Source organism: Carcharodon carcharias, chromosome 22, assembly GCF_017639515.1.
Source record: "Carcharodon carcharias isolate sCarCar2 chromosome 22, sCarCar2.pri, whole genome shotgun sequence".
In the NCBI taxonomy this organism is placed as follows: Eukaryota; Metazoa; Chordata; class Chondrichthyes; order Lamniformes; family Lamnidae; genus Carcharodon; species Carcharodon carcharias.
Genome location: NC_054488.1, coordinates 44,762,929 through 44,787,448, shown reverse-complemented (window position 1 = coordinate 44,787,448; position 24,520 = coordinate 44,762,929). Strand labels below are relative to the sequence as shown.

The 24,520-nt window shown below is 43.4% G+C and overlaps 1 protein-coding gene across 2 annotated transcripts in view; it reads left to right on the top strand.

Annotated features, from left to right (window-relative positions):
- Window positions 1-12,059, top strand: part of faap100 (FA core complex associated protein 100) — a 28,403-nt gene extending 16,344 nt beyond the window's left edge. For both annotated transcript variants that reach the window (XM_041217129.1, XM_041217130.1), the window contains 4 exons: window positions 3,805-3,947; window positions 4,313-4,429; window positions 8,553-8,639; window positions 10,825-12,059. In XM_041217129.1, the coding sequence (XP_041073063.1) occupies window positions 3,805-3,947; window positions 4,313-4,429; window positions 8,553-8,639; window positions 10,825-10,956 (479 nt within the window). In that variant the 3' untranslated portion in view covers window positions 10,957-12,059. The remainder of the gene's footprint in view (window positions 1-3,804; window positions 3,948-4,312; window positions 4,430-8,552; window positions 8,640-10,824) is intronic.
- Window positions 12,060-24,520: the final 12,461 nt, after the last annotated feature.

Below are 24,520 nucleotides of genomic sequence, written 5' to 3'. Positions count from 1 at the left end.
CAGATGACACAGAGGAATGGCTGTTGCACAGAATTTCCCAGCACACTTCCACTGGGCCGCTCCCTGACCACTGTTCGGTGCTTCCTACAAAGACCCAGCTGTGAATGGTTCGTTCTGTGGGAGTTACCAATGTGCTAACCCACTGACAATGTTGTGAGGCTTTTTGAGGTAGATTTTGACTGTGTGATAGTATAAAACATGTGATGACTAGTTGGCAGCACATTGTATACCTCTCCTGACTTCAGTGGAAATAAAAATAGGCAGAAAGGTAAAATGGCTGATGATTTCCTCGTTGCACAAAGTCAAAATCTACCCTCTCCTGCCACCCCCAATGGTTTGCTCTCTTCTCCATCATTTTTTTCTCTTGCTTGAGATATTGAGATTAGTTCCAGGTTTAGGCTTTGTCCTCTGATAGCTCTTAATCCATATATAGGCAGATTATTCAATTATTCGTATGCACTTACAACAGGGATCACTTAGGACAAGACTCCCATTGCTGAGGTCAGTTGGCATTCCCTACAGGCTGGGAATAAACTATTGTTTCAGTAGAAGTATATTGGAGGTACATAGGAGATTGTTGGGCTGCCCATTACATTGATGCCTGTGCAGTTTGTACACAATAGCAGCTCACTGGCATCTGCACGTGCTGTTTGTGCTCTGGGCATGACACATTGAGGACTAAATGACTATGTATTCCTGGAGGTTTTATCACATGACCTCCTTCTTGTCAACCAACCCACCCAGTCAAACATCTAATATTCTAAAAACAAAACCTATGTTTAAAGAAAGTGGAGGGAAAACCCCCCACAATTTTTCTCCTGGGTTATTCACAACGGCATCTGAAAGATTACTCTTTAATTTCCAGAAACTCCAGGACCACCAGGCAGGGGTGACAACCCAAAATGAGCATTTTGAGTTGGACGGAACTAGGGTAAAGTACTAGTTGTCCTTGGAGCTGCGATGTGGCCCTTCTGGCACTCCTTTGTATGGAATTTTCTGGAACTTTCTCTGGGCTGAAGCATGAAAAACCCATGAGCATTTTGACTAACTGCAGTCTTTAACAGATGTTGCAGCTGGTTTTATTGCTGAAGGTTTTTTTTTGTTTTGAGGGGCTGTTTTGTCATTAGGGTTTCAGCAAAGTATAATGGTCCATTTAAAGTGGAAAAACAGGCTGCAGGGTAATCACAAATTTTGGCTTTTCAAACTTTAGTCGAGCCTGGGGGGAGAGCATGTATGGTTGCCAGCTCTGATTGGACGTATTCCTGGAGGTTTTATCACATGACCTCCCTCTGTCAACCCACCCCAACCAGTAAACAGCTTGTTTTCCATCTCCCAATATTTTAAAAACTTACGTTTAAAGAAAGTGGAAGAAAAACAGTTCCACAGTTTTTCTCCTGAGTTACTCACAGCCGCATCCAAGAGATTAATTTTTAATTTGCATAAACTCCAGGACAATTAGGCAGGGTGACGACCTACAACGAGCATTTTGAGTGGTATGGAACTAGGGTAAAGTACTAGTTGTCCTAGAGGTCATGAGTTAAGTGATTCATATAAGAAATGTAGTGGCTTAAGTATTCTTTCTGCTTTGTATAATGGTACCGATGCAGTCAATTAGTTTAGGGTGGGTTAAATAAACCTTGGGGGGGGGGGAGGGGGGAGTGATGGGTTAATAATAAAAGCAAAATATTGCAGCTGTGGGAAATCTGAATTAAACAGAAAATGCTGGAAAATCTCAGCAGGTCTGGCAGCATCTGTGGAGAGAGGAACAAAGTTACCGTTTCAAGTCCAATATGACTCTACTTAGGAATTGGAGTGAGTTAGAAATGTGGTGGGTTTTATGCTGCTGAGAAAGGGGGAGGGGCAGGTGCAGCAAAATAGAAGATCAGGGATAGATTGGTGGGTGGAGGAGATTAAATGACAAAAGATATGGAACACAAGATAAAAGGAGTGCTATTTATTATATTAAAGACTAAAGCTTTGGTCCAGAGTAGGTGTTAATAGCAGAACAAAAGTCAACACTGTCTGAAAGCAAAATAACAATATATTAATAGCAGAGAGAGGGATCAGCACTGTCTTAAAGCAAAAACATGAGAACAAGGCAGGCACTTGGGGAGAAAAAATTCAAAATGGAGGACAGAGGTCACGGTCTGAAGTTGTTGAACTCAGCGTTGAGTCCAGAAGGCTGTAAAGTGCCTAAATGGAAGATGAAGTACTGTTCCTCCAGCTTGTGTTGGGCTTCATTGGAACGTTGGAGTAGGCCGATGACTGGGGGGGACTTAACCCCCCCAAGATAATAAGTTCGCTTTGTTTGTGTTTGCTACTCCTGGACTGCAGTCTCAATGATTTATTAATTCTAGTTTGACACCCTGGGATGAGCTGCTAGGATCTGGTGGGCTTTCAGTCATTTACATTGGGTGTTACTGATAAAGATGAGCAGGATCCACAGTGCCTAGAGCAAATCATGACACTCGCGATGATCACACAGCCAGATTACGTGAGGAAAATATCTAATTTTACTCTGCTTTAATACATATGGTAAAGATGGTAGCCATTTAAAGCACTTGCTGCTCCTAACAACACTTATTTTGGGCTAGGTTCAGATTTGGGTAGGGCTGTCAAAAATGTTTTTCAGAAGAGGCAGTTTATTAAAATCAGAAAGGCAGTTAATTTCTTTATATTAAAACCAGCTGAGTCCTTACCATTATGTGATACCTCTTCGCCACGCCACCTCCCCAAATAAATGCTGAAATAATTTTGATTTTTGGAGGTGGACATTGTGTTGTGTTACACTATATTGGAACCTGACTGCTTTGTCGTGTTCATACTGCAAGTCAAAAATGTATAAGCTTGAGCAAATGAGACAGAGAAATAATCAGCCTCCAATTGGCATAAAATGGACTTGATGCTGATCCTAATTTTCATTGCCAGACAGGCAGAGACTGCAGTGTTTCCAAGTCCTTCAGCCCCGTTTCTGCCAATGGATCTACCCAGGGTTGAAGTTTAGCACTGTACTGTTGCAGTTGTTGAAGTTGCTGCTAACTCGGGGAATGCGTTACAGAAACCTATGAGCAGGATTGGTGTACTGCAGTGCTGGAATATTACCTTCCACTTGTCTGTTGGATCTCGGGACTGATGTTACTGCAGGTACCAACTTAAAATGGAAGACAGATCTGAAACCCAAGATTCGGCCCATTACCCTGAAAATAGTTTCCTGCTTTGAATCTGATCGTTTTTTTTTTGTAGTTAGTGGTTTGGCCTGGACTGGAAAATTTTAGTTATGTGGAAAGATTGGATGGGCTAGGATTATTTACTTTGCAATAGAGGAAGCTGAGGGGAGGCCGAATTGAAGTGCATAAAAATTTGTAGGGTCCAAATAGAGTGGATAGGAAGGACTGATTCCCCTTGGTTGAGGATTCCATAACAAGGAGCATAGATTTAAGGTAAGAGGTAGCAGGTTTTGCTGTGAAAAGTTTTTTCACCCAGAGGGTGGTAAGGATCTAGAACTCACTGCATGAAAAGGTGGTGGAGGCAGAAACCCTCATAACATTAAAAAGTACTTAAATATGCACTTGAAGTGCTGTAATCTACAAGGCTACAGGCCAAGAGCTGGAAATCGTGATAAGGCTGTATGGCTTCTTGTTGATCAGTCAGAGCCAAATGCCCTCCTTCTGTCCTGTAAATTTCTGTGAATTCTTTTCCTCATGATCGACTGCACTAACATTTTTTGCATTGGGTGACTTCAAAGTGGCCCTTCCTGATCTTTTTCAATGAGTTATGTTCACTTTTTTTGCACCCCCACCACAGGAAATGCTGAGGAGAATGGATCTGATGTCCTTCAGTGGCTGCTGTCTGCCAATGCTGAGGTGGCGACAGTAAGGATGAAGCCTCTGCCGATCGTGCACTGCAGTGCACCAGATGGCAGCAGTGTCCGGATACTCGCAAAGCAGGTGAATGGTTAATGCTCGGTCTTGTAGGTGAACATCAGTCAGTTACTGCTGGGTTTACATGACCTGCCCATTATTAAAAGGCTTATACAATGAGAGACAGGAGAGGGAAGCAGCAACATGTGATGAAGGGGGGGGGTCGGGGGGCGGCAAGAGCACTCAGTTTTTGGAATAATTTCTATAGAGTTCAATTGAGATATTGTTCAATGTACAGAATGTGTAGTGTTTGCTTGTTTAATTTCAGCGGCAGTATTTAATGACTAATCGGTTATATCTCTCACATTAGCAGCATTTAGTTGGTGTGATCTAACAGAGTGACACTGTCACTCCAACCACATTGCATTTTTCTTTTACTCCTTTCCCTACAGGTTGTTGTTGCCGATTTCTCTGTTGATGGACCACTCAGTACAGTGGAAATTGTGATGGAGTGTTCCTCGCTCACCATGTTTTGTTTCTTGCATCAGGCAATTGCACGGCGTGTCCAGGTAGGATATTGACAGTCCGCCCCAGCACAGAGTTATCCCCACACTTGCTGCCGTACATCATGCAGTCTTTAATAGTCCATGCAGTTACCCAGGCTGATCCCTGCTGCGGTGCCACACATTATCCAGTCATGCATATTGTGCTTCAATGGAACTTTGACTGAGCTCTGAACTGATCATCTGTTGTTACTCATAGAATCCTGCAGCACAAAAGAGGCCATTTGGCCTATTATGACTGTGCTGGCTCTCGGTCTGGTATTTTTTCCCATCAATTGGTGAAGCTGTTGTAAGATTCAGTTTGATGGTTGTGTATTTTCTCCTTGTTTCCACGGGACAGCAGCCCTGTTAAATGGAGCTGATAAAACCAGTTTAGTTTTGATCTCTGTGTTTGATGCAAAAATTGCTTCACTTTGACCTGTTGTCAGTCTGCACGGCTAATCAATCATTGAAGAGACACTCAAAAGCAAAAAGAGAATCCATGGAGAGCCCCTTGCAGTTCCAAGTACTCCTCCATTTTATGCAGTGACATAATAGATTAGACAGAATTTTTTTGAAGTTTTTGAATAAAGTCAATTTTCCCCTTGTATGGAGATGCTGCTGTGTAAGATCTGTAAGGAAGAATAATGGGACCAATACCCCAAGCTAGCTGTTCTGGAGGCATGGGACCCCACAAAAGTACTTTATTAGGGGCAAAATCTGAGAAGAGTGGATCTTGTGTTAAGCACTTTTATGCTGGTAAGAATAAAAGATTTCCCTTCAAGATTGGGAATATGCTACCTCTCTTAACAGGCAAGAGGATAGGTGATTGAATCATTGGTCTTTTGACTTTGATTTCCACTGTTTCTAGATAGGTAATGAAAAGAATCGATTTTTTTCTGTTACATAAAGTCTCTGGGTGGTGAGAGGTGGAGTCAGGGTTGAGAAAAAGCATTGAGCCCATTGAAATCCAATGCTCTAATACCCTAAATCGCAAAGCCTGATATTACAGCTGTGGAAAGCAAGGCAACATGATGCTGAAGCACAATGTTAATGGGAAAATACAAAGTAGGCTGTCTTCATTCCGTATTCCAACATGGATCCTCACCGCTTCCTGACTTGGCGAGTTAATTATCTTCGCAGTGGGATGGTGGTGGGAGGGAGAAGAGGAAATGAAGGCAAATAGAGCCCAGCTACTTCTGTGTAGGAAGGGTGGAAAGATTAGGAGGAGTGTTGGCTCCACAAGGCCTTTTCTCACCACCCTCTCCTTGAAAGTTAGCCATTCACTGCAGCTTGTCTGGGTATCTCTTCGGTTGAGAATTGGTTTACTTTTAGGGCACCTGGAGAGGGAAGTACAGAGGGTGGAAGAGGACAGAAGGAGTAACAGCACAGCTTTTCTTTAACAGGAGAAAATACAGCTCAAATCACTAGCATGTACAAATGTTTAATCTTTACAAGTTAAATTAATTCTTTGTGGAGTAATTTTTTTTATTCATTCGTGGGATGTAGTCTTCGCTGGCTGGACCAGCATTTATTGCCCATCCCTAGTTGCCCTTGAGAAGGTGGTGGTGAGCTGCCTCCTTGAACCACTGCAGTCCATGTAGTGTAGGTGCACCCACAGTGCTGTTAGGGAAGGAGCTCCAGGACTTTGACCCAGCGACAGTGAAGGAACGGTGATATATTTCCAAGTCAGGATGGTGAGTGACTTGGAGGGGAACTTCCAGGTGTTCCCATCCCTTGTCCTTTTAGATGGTAGTGATTATGGGTTTGGAAGGTGCTATCTAATGAGCCTTGGTGAGTTCCTGCAGTGCATTTGTAGATGGTACACACCGCTGGCATTGTGTGTCGGTGATGGAGGGAATGAATGTTTGTGGATGGGGTGACAATCAAGCTTTGTCCTGAATGGTATCAAGTTTCTTCAATGTAGTTGGAGATACGCTCATCCAGGCAAGTGGAGAGTATTCCATCATATTCCTGACTTGTGCCTTGTAGATGGTGGACAGGCTTTGGGGAGTCAGGAGGTGAGTTACTCGCCGCAGGATCCCTAGCTTCTAACCTGCTCTTGTAGCCATGGTATTCATATGGCTAGCTCAGTTCAGTTTCTGGTCAATGGTAACCCCCAGGATGTTGATAGTGGGGAAATTAGCAATGTTAATGCCATTGAATGTCAAGGGGTGATGGTTAGATGCTCTCTTGTTGGCGATGGTCATTGTTTGGCACTTGTGTGTCACAAATCATAATTGCCACTTGAAAGCCCAAGCCTGGATATTGTCCAAGTCTTGCTGCATTTGCACATAGACTGCTTCAGTATCTGAGGAGTTGCAAATGGTGCTGAACATTGTGTAATCATCAGCGAATATCTCTACTTCTGATCTTTATGATGGAAGGAAGGTCATTGAGGCAGCAGCTGAAGATGGTTGGGCCTAGGACACTACCCTGAAGAACTCCTGCAGTGACGTGCTAGAACTGAGATGATTGACTTCCAATAACCATAACCATTTTCCTTTGTGCTAGGTATGACTCCAACCAGCAAAGAATTTTCCCCCTGATTCCCATTGACTGCAGTTTTGCTTGGGGTCCTTGATGCCACACTCGGTCAAATGCAGCTTTGATGTCAAGGGCAGTCACTCTCGCCTCACCTTTGAAGTTCAGCTCTTTTATCCAAGTTTGAAGCAAGATTGCAATGAGGTCAGGAGCTGAGTGGCCCTGGCAATACCCAAATTGAGCTTCAGTGAATAGATTATTGCTAAGCAAGTGCTGCTTGATAGCACTGTTGATGACCCCTTCCATCACTTTATTGATGATCGAGATTAGACTGATAGGCCGCTAATTGGTCGGGTTGGATTTGACCTGCTTTTTGTGTAGAGGACATACCTGGGCAATTTTCCACAGTGCCAGGTAGATGCCAGTATTGTAGCTGTACTGAAACAACTTGGCTAGGGGCACAGTAAGTTCTGGAGCACAAGCCTTCAGTATTATTGCTGGAATATTGTCAGGGCCCATAGCCTTTGCAATATCCAGTGCCTTCCGCCATTTCTTGATATCATGTGGAGTGAGTCAAATTGGCTGAAGACTGGTATCTGTGATCTGTATCCAGAGGAGGCTGAGATGGATCCTCTGCTCCTTGTAGATGGTGGACAGGCCAGTTGTTGCAAATGCTTCAGCCTTATCTTTTGCAGTGATGTGCTGGGCTCCCCCATCATTGAGGATGGAGACGTTTGCAGAGCCTCCTCCCCAGTGAGTTGTTTAATTGTCCACCGCCATTCACGACTAGATGTGGCAGGACTGATCTGTTGGTTGTGGATTCACTTAACTCTCTCTATTACTTGCTGCTTATGCTGTTTGGCACACAAGTAGTCCTGTGTTGTAGCTTCACCAGGTTGACACCTCATTTTTAGGTATGCCTAGTGCTGCTCCTAGCATGCCCTCCTGCACTCTTCATTGAACCAGGGCTGATCCCCTGGCTTGATGGTAATGGTAGAGTTGGGGATATGCCGGGCCATGAGGTTACAGATTGTGGCTGAGTACAACTCAGCAGCTGATGGCCCACAGCGCCTCATGGTTGCAAAATCTTGATCGAGATCTGTTCGAAATCTATCCCACTTAGAATGGTAGTATTGCCACACATTGACTCCAGACCCCATGAAGCCTCATGGCATCAGGTCAAACATGGGCAAGGAAACCTCCTGCTGATCACCACGCAGATGAATCAGTACTTCTCCATGTTGGACATCACTTAGAGGAAGCACTAACCAGGTAAGGACGACAGATTTCCTTAGGCACTAGCAAACCAAATGGGTTTTTACGACAGTCGAGAATGGGTTGTTTAATTGTCAAGATTGGTCATCATTAGACAGCCCAGATTTTTATTGAATTCAAATTTTACCTTCTGCTGTGGTGGGATTCGAACCCGAGTCCACGGAGTATTACCCTGAGACGCTGGATTATAGTCCAGTGACTGCCTCCCTTGATTATGGACATTTCTCATTCAAACAGTTACTGTTTATAAAAAAAATAATGAAATGAGAGGGACACGCAATGTAGGCAGTGCTCATTAAAATACACGTTTAAGAGCTTCATAGCAAACATGTCATTTTGCTAGTCCTCTCAAACTGATTAATTGTACGTGTGTTTCTTTTACGCTGAACAGATGCTTTTGGAGCAGAGTTCTCCCAGTGGTGACTCACTGCCTGGCCTTCGAGTACAGTGTCTCAGACAGCTGGTACACAATGCAGAGGTAAGGAGAGTGTGAAGCAAACTTGGGAATACTGCAGAGTCTGAGTTAAGGTGCTGGACAGATGTTGGGAAGGCAGACTGTGCTTGTGATCATGTAATTGAAAAACACAAACCCCAAGATTAATGTGCATCTACCATTTCCCCACACGCTCCCCTGCCGCCCACCAACCTCTCCCTCATTCTGATGGTCCCTGAAACAACCTAAATATTAGCCGTCAACTTAAAAAAAATGCCTGCTGAAGTAATGACTCTTTTGATGGAGAGTTTATCTGGCATGCTAGAGTCCTCTGCTGGCAGTAAAAGAATGGACAAATCTGTCCATTTTGCATTCATAGAAAAACTCCCAAGGACCAAAAGAATACAGCAGCCTAGCTGTTCTGTGACTCCAGTCCCACACTAAGTTGAAGACTGTAAATACCTTCAAGGCAACTAAAGATGGGAATTATATACTGTTCTTCTATTCCAAGAATAAATACATGCTAAGTTTTTTAAATTCCTCTTTTTTTTGGTTACTGGGAGGCAGATTGAGTTCCATGAACAGAATTCCCATCGCAACAAAAATGCAGTTAAGTTTGAAATTCCTAAAACAATAAATATAGGATTTGTTTTACTTCGTCAAGCTCAATTCCACTTTTACCTTCCTAAGCTCCGTGATCCAGATGTACAGTTTGACCTAAGAGCAGAAAATGCTGGAAATATTCAGTGGGTCTGGCAGGATCTGTGGCAAGAAAAACAGAGTTAATGTTTCAAGTCAAACATGACTCTTCTTCAGAACACATTTGACTCAAAACATTAACTCTGCTTCTCGCTCCACAGATGCTGCCAGACTTATTAAGTATTTCCAGCACATTTATCAGATTTCCAGCATTCACGGTACATACATACGAACATACAAATTAGGAGCAGAAGTAGGCCATTCAGCCCCTCAGGCCTGCTTTGCCATTTCATAAGATCATAGCTGATCTAAATGTGGCCTCAACTCTGCTTTCCTGTCTACACCCTATAATCTTTGGGCAGAATTTTGCCCTTGATGGGCGGGCGGGCCCCACCGGCTCGATGGCAGGCAGGCAGCCGATCGCCGCCACCGAAACGGGCCCCGCCGCTATTTTGCATGGGCGGGCCAATTAAGGCCCACTCATCGGGCTGCCTGATGGGAAGCGCTGTGCACTTCCTATTGGGGGCGAGGGATTCCCCAACTGTCAGGGTGTGCTCTTTCACGCATGCGCATGAAAGAGCGCACATCTCCCTGAGACTAAGTGATGGGACATGTTAATAAGTATCACATAAACTTTATTAAAGGTTTTAAAAACAGACATGAAACCTCATCCCGCCAGTGAATGAGGTTTCATGTTTTTTCTATTGCCCGTCGGGGCTCCTGGCCTGCCCCTTAAGGTTGGACGGGCAGGGCCTTTAACTGGCTTAATTATCCTGTCAATGGCCTCAACTGGCCATTGACTGGTCGGTGGGAGGACAGCTGATTGCGCTGTGCCCCTGCCTTCCTGAATATTTAAATGGGGCGGGATGACATCGGGGGATCCCCCCCAACGTTATCCCACGTCATTTTCACGCTGGTGAGTAGGCCCCGCCCCCCAGCTCGACGAGGAAAAATTCTGCCCTTTGACTCACTTTTCAATCAACAGTCTAACTCAGCCTTAAAAATATTCAATGATCCTGCTTCCATTGCTCTTCGGGGAAGAGAATTCCACAGTTTAATGACCCTCTGAGAGAAAACATTTCTCCTCATCTCTGTCTTAAAAGGGAGCACCCTTGTATTTAAACTGTGCCCATTTCTAGTCCATCTCATAAGGGGAAACATCCTTTCTGGATCCACCCTGTAAAGCCCCCTCAGGATCTTAAAAGTTTCAATAAGATCACCTCTCAATCTTCTAGGCTCCAATGGATACAGGCACAACCTGTCCAGTTTTTCTTCATCAGATAACCCCATCGTCCCAGGAATCAGTTGAGCAATTCAGTATTTTGCTTTTATTGTACAGTTTGACCGATTTTTCTAACTTTGCGAATGTGAAGCAGCTCAGCTCAAGAGTCCACTGCTGAAGCACTCTCTCTTCAGACTGCCTAGAATAACATCTCGGATGTGAATGCAGTTGGTCTTACCGAAAATACAAGAAATTTCTCTTGTAATCTTCAGATGATAATTTCTTTATTTCGATCTTGTTTTATTTCAGGCCCTTCTCAAAGAGGTGCATTCACTGCGTGACCAATTGTGTGTTGGGGCGGAAATGAATATGAGTGACACCGTGGCCAAAATTCTACAACTGTACGTGCAACTGAGGAACACTGATCTAGTTATTGTGTAACAAATGGAATTGTTCAAAGTGCCACAATCTCCAGATAATGCTGAGCTTGTTTTCCACTTTTTTTTTAGCAGTCCACATCTAATGAGAGGGGATTTTTATGTTTTGTGTCAGTTTTAAATTGCTAACTTGTTGAATGCTGATCTTCTGGTATCTCTTTCATTTGCCATGTGTCATGAAGTGTCATTAGTGTAGCTCCTCTCTCATTCTCATTCTCATTCTCACTCTCATTCTCAGGAGATCTCAAAGAGCTTCACAGCCAATGAATTACTTCTGAAGTGTTGTTGCTGTTATTTTGTAGACAAACTCGGCAGCCAATTTGTGCATAGCAAGGTTCCACAAACAGCAGTGAAATAAATGATTCCCTTTGACCAGTTTAGTAGGTGTTGGTTGAGAGACACATTGGCCAGGATGTCAGGAGAGATGCCTCCTATTTGAGCAGTGCCATGGGATCGTTTATGTCTACTTAAACAGGCAAATGGGGCTTTGATTTCCAAAAGACGTCATCTCTGACTGTGCAGTTCTCCCTCAGTACCCCATTGAACTGGCAGCCTGGACGACGTGCTCCAATCCCGCTTTGAGTCTTGAACCCATGATCTCCTGACTTCGAGGCAAGGACGTTACCTTTGTGCCAAGCTGACACTCAGTTATTACATGAAACATAATAGCAGCCACCTTAGGGAATGCAAATATCTGGACTGGTCTGCAGAAGCAGAGTCACTACACTCCAAAAATAATTCATTACGGAAAACACTGAGACATTTAAATGTTGTGACGGAGCTCTATATAAACCTAATGGAATGGCAATGATGGTCGTAAGAATCATGGACCAGGACAGGTTAGAGTCTGTGGGCTGATATTTTACTGCGATAGTTTGCAGCCTTTGTACCATTTGCATGAGCCTCATTGCTAAACAAGGACTTGCATAACCCAGCATTCCACTGTGGTAAAATGTCTGCCCCGGCAATGTGCCTGGTAGTGTGATCCCAGGCATGTGATGGTTCAAGTGGGAAGCTGGTTTTATCAAATGAGAGTGATACAGAAATGTAATTTGAAAAAAATTATAGAACTGAAAAGCTTGAAATAAAATTGTTTGGTATTCAAAACTGATGTTTTTTTTATAGAAAACGCTAGCGTAAAGCATTGTAAAGTGTTGGAAAAACTGGAGGTAAATTCACTATCCGAGAGTTATTTAGATAATGAAGGCTCCATTAATGGTCCCGAGACTGCATTGTGGTAGTTGAGCCACACGGGAGTTGAGGTACAACAGTTGGTCTCAGTGCCCTAAAGTTTAGGGATGAGGAAAATTTGATCATCTTCTTTTTCCTGATTGCTGATTTGCTGAAAAGTACAGATTTGGATTTTAATTGATGACGGGTCTGTTTTCAGCAACTGATACTCACTGTTGGGACGTGTGAACAGTGCCCATTAGGACTAATGCTTGTTGAACTACCTTCATTGAGGAAGTTGACATCTTCAGAAGAGCAAGAGGGAAGAAAATTGGACAGGAAAAAATTATGAAGGAATGGTGCACAATACAAATTTAGAAGTGGAGCTCTTCACTGATGGTTCCAGAGTGTTATGCTTTAATTACATTCTCTCAGATAATGAAACTGTCTGTGCCTGCAAGCAGCAAGACTTGGATAATTTCAGGCTTGGACTGATGAGTGGCAAGTAGCATTTGCACCGCAAAAGTGTCAGAAAATGACCATCTCTGACAAGAGAGAGTCCAACCACCTCCCTTTGACATTCAGCAGCATTAACATCACTAAATCCCCTGTCATCAACCTTCTGGGAGTTGCTATGAACCAGAAATCCAACTGGACCAGCCACATAAATATTGTGGCTACCAGAGCAGGTCAATAACTGGGTATTCGGTGTACAGGGCACAATTTCAAAACTTGCAGATGATACGAAATTTGAAAGTACTGTAAACTGTGAGGGGGATAGTGTAGAATTTCATAAGGACGTAGATAAGTTAATGAAACGGGTGGACTGGTGTCAGGTGACGTTCAATGCAGGGAAATATGAAGTGTTTCATTTTGATAGGAAGAACAAGGACTGACAATATTTAAAGGGTATAAGTCAAGGGGGCGCAGGAGCAGAGGGAACTGGGTGTGCTTTTTTGAGAAATAAAAATCAATAAATCAAACTTAAAAATCGATAAATCAGAGGGGGTGACGCCCCCTGGTGGGGCCACTGTAGCTAAAACAAAAACTTACAAAATCAAATCAAAATGCCATTTCCGGGGGTGATGATGCACCCCCCAGCCCACCGATCGCGGAAGGCTTCTAGTGTACCGGCGGACGCTGCGTGCTACCTCTCCAGGGCCATCCGGCCGCGAACATTGCCACGGTAGAGGGGCAGACAGACAGACAGGCAGGGCAAGCCCCTTGACTGCCCAAACAAAAATAAAAATTGCTGGAAAAACTCAGCAGGTCTGACAGCATCTGTGGAGAGAAAAACAGAGTTAACGTATTGAGTCTGTATGACCCTTCTTCAGAACATTGCCGCTGCCTGGACCTGTTGATGGCCAAATTGTCCAGGCTCAGAAGGAAGCTTAGGAGGAGGCCCCCCTCCCTCCCCGACCCCCTCCGCACCGGGTGGGGACCTGGATGTATATGTGCATAAGTTATTGAAACTGGCAGGACAAGTTGAGAGCGTGGTTGATAAAGCATACAGTATCCTAGGCTTTATTAATAGGGGCATAGGGTACAGGAGCAAGAAGGTTATGTTAAACTTGTATAGAAGTCTGGTTTGGCCTCAGCTGGAGCGTCCAATTCTATCGCTGCACTTTAGGAAAGATGTGAAGGCATTGGAGAGAGTGCAGAAAAGATGCACAAGAATGGTTCCAGGTATGAGGAACTTCCGTTATGAAGATAGTTTGGAGAAGTCTTCCCTGGAGAAAAGAAGGCTGAAAGAGGATTTGATAAAAGTATTCAAAATCATGAGGGGCCTGGGCCAAATAGATAGGGAGAAACTATTCCCACTCATGAAAGGATTGAGAATGAGATGACACAGATTTAAACTAATTTGCAAACGAAGCAAAAGCAATGAGAAAAAAAACTTCACACAGTGAGTGATTAAGGTCTGGAATGCACTGCCTGAAAGTAGTAGAGGCACGTTCAGTCGAGGCATTCAAAAGGGAAATAGATTGTTATTGAAAAGGAAGAATGTTCATGGTTATGGGGAGAATGGGCACTAAGTGAATTGCTCATTCAGAGAGCTTGTGCAGAGACGATGGGCCGAATGGCCCCCCTCTGTGCTGTAAAATTCTCTGATTTTGTTATGAATGGCTCATATCCCGACTCTGCAAAGGCTTTCCACCACCAACAAGTTAGCAATGAAACAATCTCCACTTACCTGGATGAGTGCAGCTTTAGCAACACTGTCCAGCATAATTGTCTGCATTCCATCACCAGCTTAAACACCCTCTCCCTCCACCATAGCTGCGGTGTCTACAATGTACAGGATGACAAACGCCACAATGTTTTACACTTACCCACCTATTGTGTGATCTACTGCCCAAGCATAGCAATCTTGGAGGCAATGAAAATGTCTGTTTCTGAGTGGATCCATATGAAGTTGTAGAAAAAGGTGACCGAATTTTGTAGTCCTCTGGCCAGACTGCACCTTGAGTACTGTGCCAAGAAACAAGAGTCGCATTGATGCACTGCAGCAGTGCAGAGGCTGCTCCCTAGCCATGGGTCTGAGATAAGAGACGAGAACAAGACAATTCATCCTGGAAAGAGGTGTCTGAAAGGTGATCTTTCAGAGTTATACAGGATACTAATGTGGAATGCCATGATTTAAACTGGAAATTGAATGAAAGGATGCAGGTTTCAACCAATAAAAGACTGTCTTAAGGCTCATACCCAGAATTATTCTTCACACAGAGTGATCAACATTTGTGAAGGACTTCCAAATAGCACAGAGATAAAAACAAAAAACTGCGGATGCTGGAAATCCAAAACAAAAACAGAATTACCTGGAAAAACTCAGCAGGTCTGGCAGCATCAGCGGAGAAGAAAAGAGTTGACGTTTCGAGTCCTCATGACCCTACAACAAACGACAACTCTTTTCTTCTCCGCCGATGCTGCCAGACCTGCTGAGTTTTTGCAGGTAATTCTGTTTTTGTTCCAAATAGCACAGTTGAGGCAAAATCTCGAAACGCTTAAGAAACAATTAACTGTAGTGGTGGAAAGATTAGAATATGATGGAAATTTAAGAAGGGCCAAATGGCCTCCCTTATCTTGTGATAACCAATCCCTTGCCTTTAATTATGGTGAATAAATTGTGAGATGCATTTTCAAACAGTCCTTTGACAGAATTGACAGCGTTGAGATTTAATGCGGATTGTTAATGGTGCTTGTCCAGCAGTAACCTACAAGCAACTGAATCTTGTCGAAAGTAGTTGCAAAATGTGGCTCTTGCCAACTAACCTTGAGCGCAGATCGGATGCAAGTTGAAGCATTTTTCTCTCGCTCGAATGTATAAGAGCCATCGCTCCGAATTCATCATTTATGAGCTCAAATATGTTTCTGAAGCACTGGCTTCACCTGAAAAAGAAATGGCGGTAGTCTGACACCGTGTTTCATGAGGTCCCTGCTTTGTTTTATCAATCGCTGATCATGGACTGGGTTCACTAATGAGAAAAGCATTTTAAGCATTGAATCATAAGGGACGGCAGACAGAAACTATTTGGTTTAAGTATGCAGCTGAAAAAAAATCATAGGGAATTCAGGTTCGAGTGGTGACTGTTGAAAGACTGAGAAAAACCAAAGGTAAAGTGAGTAATTTTCCTTTTGACAGTATAGTCTAAAATGTAGTGAAACAATTCATAAAAAGTCCCACGTAATGAAGGGCACGAGAAATCCTGCAGCCATATGGAATTCTGTAATCAGCAGAGAAAGCTTTCAGTTACTGTGTCTCTTCCCTCTTGAATTTTGCCCCCATACCACTTTGCTAACTCTCGCCTTATCTTCAAGGGCCTCCTTGTAAACTGTGTCTTAGGACTTTATCTCTTCCCCCCAATTTTCCTCACTTCCTAAGTGTAGTCCACCACTCTTGTGAAATGATCTGAGATGTACTAAGTGGGGAATGCTCTACAAATAAGATACAGATAAATTAGGAATTGGAGTAGGCCATTCGGCCCCTCGAGCCTACTCTGCCATTTGATAAGATCATGGCTGATCTGATGGCGGCCGCAACTCTACTTTCTTTTCTACCCTTTGACTCCCTTATCAACCAAGAATCTACCTAACTCGGCCTTAAAAATATTCAGTGACGCTGAATCCACTGCTCTCTGGGGAAGAGAAGTCCACAGATTGATTATGCTGAGAGAAAAATATTCTCCTAATCTCCATCTTAAATGGGAGACCCCTTATTTTAAACTCTGTTCCCTAGTTCTAGTCTCACCCACAACGGGAAAAATCCTCTCAGCATCCACCCTGTCAAGCTCCCTCAGATCTTATATGTTCCAAAAAGGTCACCTCTCAATTCTTCTAAATTCCAATGGATAGAGGCCCAACCTATCCAACCTTTCCTTAAATGCAAGCGCAATAGTTGTCTAACTGTGTACAAAGGAGGGAGATTAACTGCCACAATAGAGCTAGCACTTTCTGAGCTGGTGCAGTTGTGCAAATCAATTGTGTCCATGCATGATCTCAAGAGAAGTGTCTGGTCAGCAAATTCTTTCATATCCTCAAAATAAGGTGTTTGGTTCTTGGGTACACTCGTCCTAATGTGAATCTTTAAATATTAATACGTTTATATGTAATTTACAAAACTGCTGTTCTGTGTAAATGTGTGGATATAATTAAACAAATTGGAGCTGGTAGGTTTCATGGAATTAAATCTCTGAAGGACACTGGTAGGTGTAACCTAGGGGTTCTCTGTCTTTCCACCTAATTTGCAACATGCTCCATTTCCTGTTATTTATTGTGTTCTTTCATTCTCTTATAACGAAAGCTTAGTCAAGGAAAATAACATTCACCTGAAAATATATGACTTTCTGAGAGGCACTGGAAAAGCCCTTGGAGAAATTACCCCGACTGCCTTTGTGGCTGTGGGCTAGGGCATTGATCTGCTGGTCCAGCATTGCATTTGTGAGCTATTGATCCACCTGCCCAGCATTGGACGCTGGATTCATTCATCCACCTGCCTAGGTTCTTGAAAACTGGGTAAGCTGAAGCAATTAAAATAAAAAAAAGTAAGGAAGAAAATTTTCTAGAGGCAATTATATAATTATGGATCCAACGAATAAACTCGTTCATCTGGTCCACGTTATTTTGTTTAGTTGTGGTCAAAATAGAGATCTGACCTGTCTGGGTCCCTGACCTGTCCTCTGCTAACTGGCCTTCTTTGGATATGTCAAGTTGGTCGATTCTATTCAAAGCTGAAGGGGAGGAAAATATATATTTCATTTAAAAAGCACATGAATATTTTAGTTTAATAAAGTTTTTAATGTGATACTTTTTTGAACTTCATGAAGCATTGCCAGAGATAAATCTCAGACCTCAGGCTTAAAATTTGCCTCTGGGACACAAACCCACAGCAGTCTGTCTTGAAAAATGATAGAGGCAATTAGACATTGGACCAAAAATTACTAGCAGGTTTGTTATTAAAAGCTGTCCTTTTTGGTCAGGTGGTAAAGGCATTATATTTAGCTCAACCACATTGATCTGCAGGTCGTAGATTTAACTCCTGAGTTATTTATTCTCTTGTTAGAGTGCGAGCAGCGATGCTACTATTGGCTTCATTATCCCTGGACAAGGGAATGGTAACTCAGCAGGACTTCCAGTTCCTGATTGCTGTCCAACAATCAGCTGTCAGAAAACGTGTTTTTGAAAACAGGATTAACTTTGACTGCGACCACAACAACTTGTTTTCCTATGTGACCTTGCAGAACTTTGGAGATGCCAATCCTGGAGATGTGCTGGCTGTATTGGGACAGCTAACAGGGTAAACCAAGCAAGAGCACTTCCACTGAAGTGAAGTGCTGGAGGAGGATGGCATGCTGAACCACGTCGAGTGTAGCAGAGAAGTCAAGGAAGGGTAAATTGCCATTGTTGCAGTCACAGAAGATTCCTGGCAACTTTGACCAGTGTGGCCTTGGTGCTTTGGCCAGGGCAGAACAGAGGCCGATGGCATTCAAATAAAGAGATGAACACGCGGCTGGGTGCTGATGACATACTCGAGGACCTTGGGCAAGAAAGGGGAGGTTAGAGATTGAGCAGGAATTAGGGGAGACAATCTGGACAATGTGGCTTGGAGAATCTGCCAATGCTCACTGTCAAGATTTACTGAGGGGAATGGCCACTTGCATGAGGTAGCAGAGGGCATCTGGTGCCAATGCAAAAGTGTCTCGGTCACCAGCTTCAGGAGAGGAAGAAACGTAAGGGAAAAGCTGCAAGCTCTGATAAAAGTTGCAAGCCCTCATGTTTTAAATGCCCTACCTGGTATGATACTAAGGAGTACAGACTCAGGAGACCCTGTGAGTGGTGATTCCTGGTCGGTGCTTAATTAGAGGATCTCATTTGTCAGGGAAATTCATAGAAAAGTCTCAAAGCGTTAATAATTTTATTTTGAAATAAATAAGAATTTGAGTTATATGCTTTTTCAGAAATGAAATATTAAATACTGTGCAATACTATGCAGTATCCAGCTTATTGTACTAGTATGGCAAATCGTGTGTCTCTATTCCACAGGTTGGATTGTGATTAAACAGTTTTGGGTAACACTAACCACTCCATATCAGTGCTTCAAGTCTAGGAATCAAATTGCACTGCAACTATTATGCAAACAGATTAATGTAATGGATGGACTCCTTTAGAAACCTTGCTGATCGATTTTTTTTTCTCTCTGCTGCTTGTGTAATGGCACTGAGTGTCAGTAGGTGGTGCTGTGCCTTTGTTCAAACATGCTCTCAGTTTCTTTTTAGTAGTTGGCCAGCACATTAATCAAAATTGGCCCCTCAGTATAGCCATCTGTTTGTTATTTTCACAGAAAATGGATGGAACTGTGGGATGTCATCCCAATGGCGCAGCACACAAATCCCAGATTCCCGTGTACATAAATGGACTTTGGCTTATTCAATCACCAGTGAAGTAGGGATCCTGCCCATCAGGTTCGATCTGGACATTGATCGAGGGTCAGCTGTAATACCTGGGCTCCCAGGAGCTTCCTGTCCTTAGTTTCCTCTGAACCTGGGCAGTCCTATATCTAATCACCTGGATGCCTTTGAGAAAGCACTGCTTTGCTCTTTTCTAAAGCTGTCCCCATTCAGTCTGCAAGTGTGACCTCAAGCTTCTGATGGCTGGTGGTATGGGAAAAAGGCAGAGCAATGGCACTCGGTCAATAATGCTCATTTGGAGAGCCGGTGCAGACACGATGGGCCAAATGGCCTCCTTCTGTGCCATTAAAATTCTGTGATTCTGTTCCATCTTGCTCTCATGCTGACATTTCTGTCCTCGGCCTGCTGCACTGTTCCAGTGAAGCTCAGCATAAGTTTGAGGAACAGCACCTCATCTTTCAATTAGACACTTTACAGCCTTCTGGAATCAACATTGAGTTCAACAATTTCAGGACATAAACTCTGTTCCCCATTTTGATTCCTTTTCTGTGCATGTTTCATTTTTTTTCTCTCTTCCTTTTGCTTTCAGACAGCAGAACACTTGAGTTAGGCTCATCATTTGTTATTTTTGTTTCTTTTTTTGCACCATCTCCATTCTCATTGGCCCTAGAGGACTAACTCCTCTGTCATTCAATTTCTCCTGCCTACCACATACCTTCCTTTTGTCCTTGCCCCACCTACCACTTGCTCCAAACCTTTTAAGTGTCTAACTTTTCCCAGTTCTGATGGAAGGTCTTCAACCTGATACGTTAACTCTAACTCTTTCCTCAGATGGGACCTGACCTGATGAGTATTTCCAGCATTTTCTGTTTTATTTCAGATTTCCAGCATCCATGGTATTGTGCTTTTTGATTAGAGAGCTAATCTTCATGTGTGCATATTGGAAAGCCATTTAGCTGCAGATAGCATCACAGTCATGATCACCAAAGAGACCAATAACTTTTTAAAAAGGGATTTCAGAACTTCCTGTTAATAGCTGAATGGATAACACAGCAAGATTTCACATTTTAAGACTTATACTGTGACACCAGTCTAATAGCACTAATATCTAAATACTATCTTTGTAGGCAACTTATACTTTAAACCACAGCGTGGAACTTTTCCCTTTTTAATTTTAGCACAACCAAAAAAGCACACTTCACAGGTATACATTACACTGCCCTTTAAGTAGACATTCAGTTCTCCCAGAATCAGTCCAAAATGGTTCTTAGCTTCTGAGGGTTTACTTCCGATCTTTTCCTTTCCCAGCCTGGAAACTTTTAACTCCAGAACTTTCTTTTAAGGCATGAATTTTCCTGGAGACTTTTCCTTATAGTTAAAGCTAGGCAAATCTTCCAGCCTCATTTTAACTCCCCATGCATTTGGTCTTTCCAATCCACAAATGCATCCCTGCACGGTGAACTACAGCATCTTGCTGCCTTTATCTGCTCTCCCTCTCCTGGATCCTGGCAGACTAACCTTATCTGTGAGTTTTCAGGGATAACTTAGAAATCCTTCTCCTCTCAAAGCCCATGGTAATGTGAGTCATATGGACCTTGTATCCAGGCATAAATGCTGATGAACTAGCCTTGACACTATAATTCTCTTTTATCTTGGAAGTAAATGCACAGTTTCAAGGGCAACTGTTTACAATCCGATCTCAACACTTTGTTGCGACTTTGGGGACTCAGTCTATAAACTGTGAGTACCCAGGCTGCTGCCATTGTTGTCTCCAGGTGTAAATACCCTGCAACCTCTTGCCAATAAAACAATTTGGCCTCCCTTTAATCTCTAATCTCTAACAATCAAACCAGCCAGGCTTGCTGTCAGGCAGACTTCAGACTTTTATCTTAAATTTAAGACAGCCCCAAATCAAAACAACCTTACAAATCTCAATTGTAACACCCGTTTCATCAGAGGATATAGTGTAGTAATCAAAAGCGGGAATCAAGCTCATTTTTCCGCAATTGAACCTGAAGACGCTTAGGTCAATGGTAGTGTCTCTTTCACAGCCCTAACTGAGATAAGGTATTTAAACCCCAACTGGCGATCATGGGCTACAAGCATTTTTGCCCAAGTCACTCGGGAAGCTGTACTTGGATTCTGCTCTCTGATTACACAGCGATGGGGTAGGATTCAATAGGACGTTAGCCCCACCAGCATTTCCTTAAGGTGGGTCACTACCAGCAGAGTTCCAATCCCACTCAACTATCAGGTTTAGGATTTGATCCTCCGATATTGATCCACGGACAGCAAGTTTCCTTTATTCATTTTAACGGATTGAGGCGAGCGGTGTCAGCTCTGAATCCTGATGCGGCAGCAACTGTACAGGATTGACACGGACCATCGGTGGCGTGGTCAGAATAATCCGGGGTTTGGGATTCTTGGCGACTCCGGTTCGTCGCAGAAGTTCAATTTGCTTCGCTGTCCAATGCAAACGGGACAATTTAAATGGCCCGGCTACACTGGGGGTGCTTTTTGCTTCCACATGATGGCCGGTCTAACTGCCTTGTCAAAAAGGTGATTGACTGACTCACTACCCCGTGAAGCCAGACTTGAGTAGCAGACGTGGGACTTGTGTCTGTGAACCAAGTGAACATGACCCACACAGCAGACTTGTTTCTATTTATATAACTGCATCCTGGCTGCAGTGGGAATAAAATCATACAGTCACATTCCCTGTCTCTCTCTCCCCTCCCATGTTTGTTTCTCCCACACAATCGCTCAATCTCATCCGACTTGCTTCAAGCCCCTGAACCATTGTGGCTCCTCCAAGCTTTGAAAATAGAAACCCCATTGCCAGGGCCTATTCATAAAATCCAAGTAATCAAACGTTCTGATAAGTTGCGCCTGATCGATGTCTAATTAAAATGTTATAAATCTTGCTGTTGCAGGCCCACAAATTACTTAACGGGCATGGATTGATCAGTGGGCTGGGTGAATATTGACAAACTGGCGGCCTGTGCCACGCATTATTCCGCAGGCTGACCTTTCCCTGTCAGTGTGATGATTCGATCAAACGAAGCCTCTCCCCCACCCACCACCGACCCAGTCACATCCCCCACTGGCTCAGGTACTGGAGGAAATGAGATGTGAGGTGAGGGTCCAGGGTGACAGGGCATTTAGATACTACTTTTAAAAGATGTCCTTTCACTTTTGAATTCGGGACTGAGCCCACTTGGATAGGCAGAGTGAAGGCCTGTCTAATAAGTCAATGATTGGGCTGAATTCTAATAGTTTCTTTCACATATCTAGATACAAGGCAGACCCAGCAGGATGCTGAAACGGATTCTCCCTCCTCCGTTTTGTGGAAACACAGGCTCCTTCCTCTTTATGTGTTGTGCAAGAGCTACAACCCACCTCGAGGGACTTCACAGCTGTGTGTACAGCCCTGTCCCCATTCCTCAGTGCTATATTTGGACCTCAAGTGCCAACTACAATCCTTTCGAATGTCCACCCACCCTATTCAACACGACCAGTAACTTTCAGCAAGATACACTCCTAAAGCTAGAATTTGGATTCTGTTGCACGTTAGGTCAACTTCCTTCCTCTCCCATCGGGACACCGAGCTGTTGCTGAGAGATTACAGTTACTCAAGGGTTAATGGAAATAGTGTGAAGGATCCATAACTGGCCTACAGGGTCGGTCCAATGTGTTGCCATGTCTCTGTATAAATATTGCATAACCTCCCAGTGTCAGTGTTCATTAGTCCTTGTCAAACACAACAGCGTGATATGAATGATAAAAAAAAATCCACAACGTGCCCCCACGGAGTGGCCCTGTGGGAATTTTCAGGCAGCATTTTGACAGTGCTCTGGGCTGCCCTCTCTATCTGTGCCGTGCAGATTGTCTCTTTTCATATTAGTTCAACTCCCTAGGGAGGAAATGCACTCTGCTTCTCGGAGCTGTCAGAGATTCCAACAGAGACAATTGTCTGTCCCTTCTCTGTCAAATGAGAAGAGAGAAAAATAAGGAATAAAGTCCCATGTCTGCTTCAGGTTCAGATTTGGCTGAAATTGTGCTGATCAGCAGAAAACACCTTATTTTTGAAGCTCACCCATTGCCTTCTCAACCAAGGTTGCTACAGCAGACCTGACTGAAGCTATCTACAGCAGACCTGACTGAAGCTATCTACAGCTTTAAACAATATGATGCCCAGGTGGCTGGTCAATTCACTGGTGAATGGTTAACTTGCAGCTAGATACTGTTAAAGAATTGTAGATCTCTAAATCTTATTGATACTTAGTAAACTCTACACATTGTAACTGTAATTGTTATTGCCTTTTCTCCCCAGGTTAACCACTATAGTTTTCTAATCCCCGGTTCTTCATCTTATCGCCCAAATTTAACTTTTCTTGCCACATTCTTTTCCTTTCTCCTAGATGCTGATTTATGCCTGGGTGCAGTTCAATGGGTGACTGCTGTCCTCCAGTAACTGATCTAAGTTATCACTCTACTTGTGTGTGATTACATTATGAGTGTTGGAAGACTATTCCACCATTGGGTTCTCACCTGATGTCTGACTGAATAGTAATCAGGGTGGGGTGGTTTATATAACTCTCTAGTCCAGGTGAATTGAAGCCAAACTTGCAGATTCCTGTACCTTGCAGACTTCCTTGCCTGCACGGTTGCCATGAAGTGTCTCAAGAGTTTATCTTTGGTCACCACCTTGCCTTTATTTAAACATACTGCCCCTTGGCAACAGCTTCTGTAAATAGGAGGTCAGCTTCCATACCCACTTCAATAATTCTGAACTGTACCTCTTCATTTCCACCCTTGATTGGATGACCATCATTGCGCTCTTTGTCCATCTGACATCAAACCCTGAATGAACCAAAACTTTCTTTAGCTCAACACCAGTAAGTTCTCCTGTTTGGCTCCCATCAGATAGGTTTTGCTTGAGTTCCATCTCCTTCCCTGGCTGCTTGCTTAGGCTGAACATACACTATACAACTTGTGCATCTTATTTGACTCTGAACTCATTTTCAAATCCCAATTTGTTGCCACTAGTACCTCTGAAAGATTGCTACCCACACCCTTGTCTCGCTGCCCTTCCTTGCAATGAAAGCCTCATCTGCATCTTCATCACTTTGAGGTTTAATTTCTCCAATCTTCTCTTTGTCAGATCCCCAGTTCTACCACAAATGCCAACTCATTCAGAATTCTGTAGCCAGCATCCTATCCTAAGCCATGGGGCAATCATCCATCACCCTTATCATCGTGACTTTTATTTATTCATACCCCAGCATAATTACTTCAAAATCCTCTTCCTTCTCTTTAATTCTTCCTATAACTCCACTATACCCTGCAGTCTCTCCAATCCTGTGTCCATACTCTCCACCATCAGTAACAGAGGTTCCATCCTCCCCATGCACTCAGGAATTCTCTCCTTAGCCCTCTCATTTTCTCATCACTTTTTGTAACTTCCAGAACTTCCTCCAGCCTGCTTCTTCC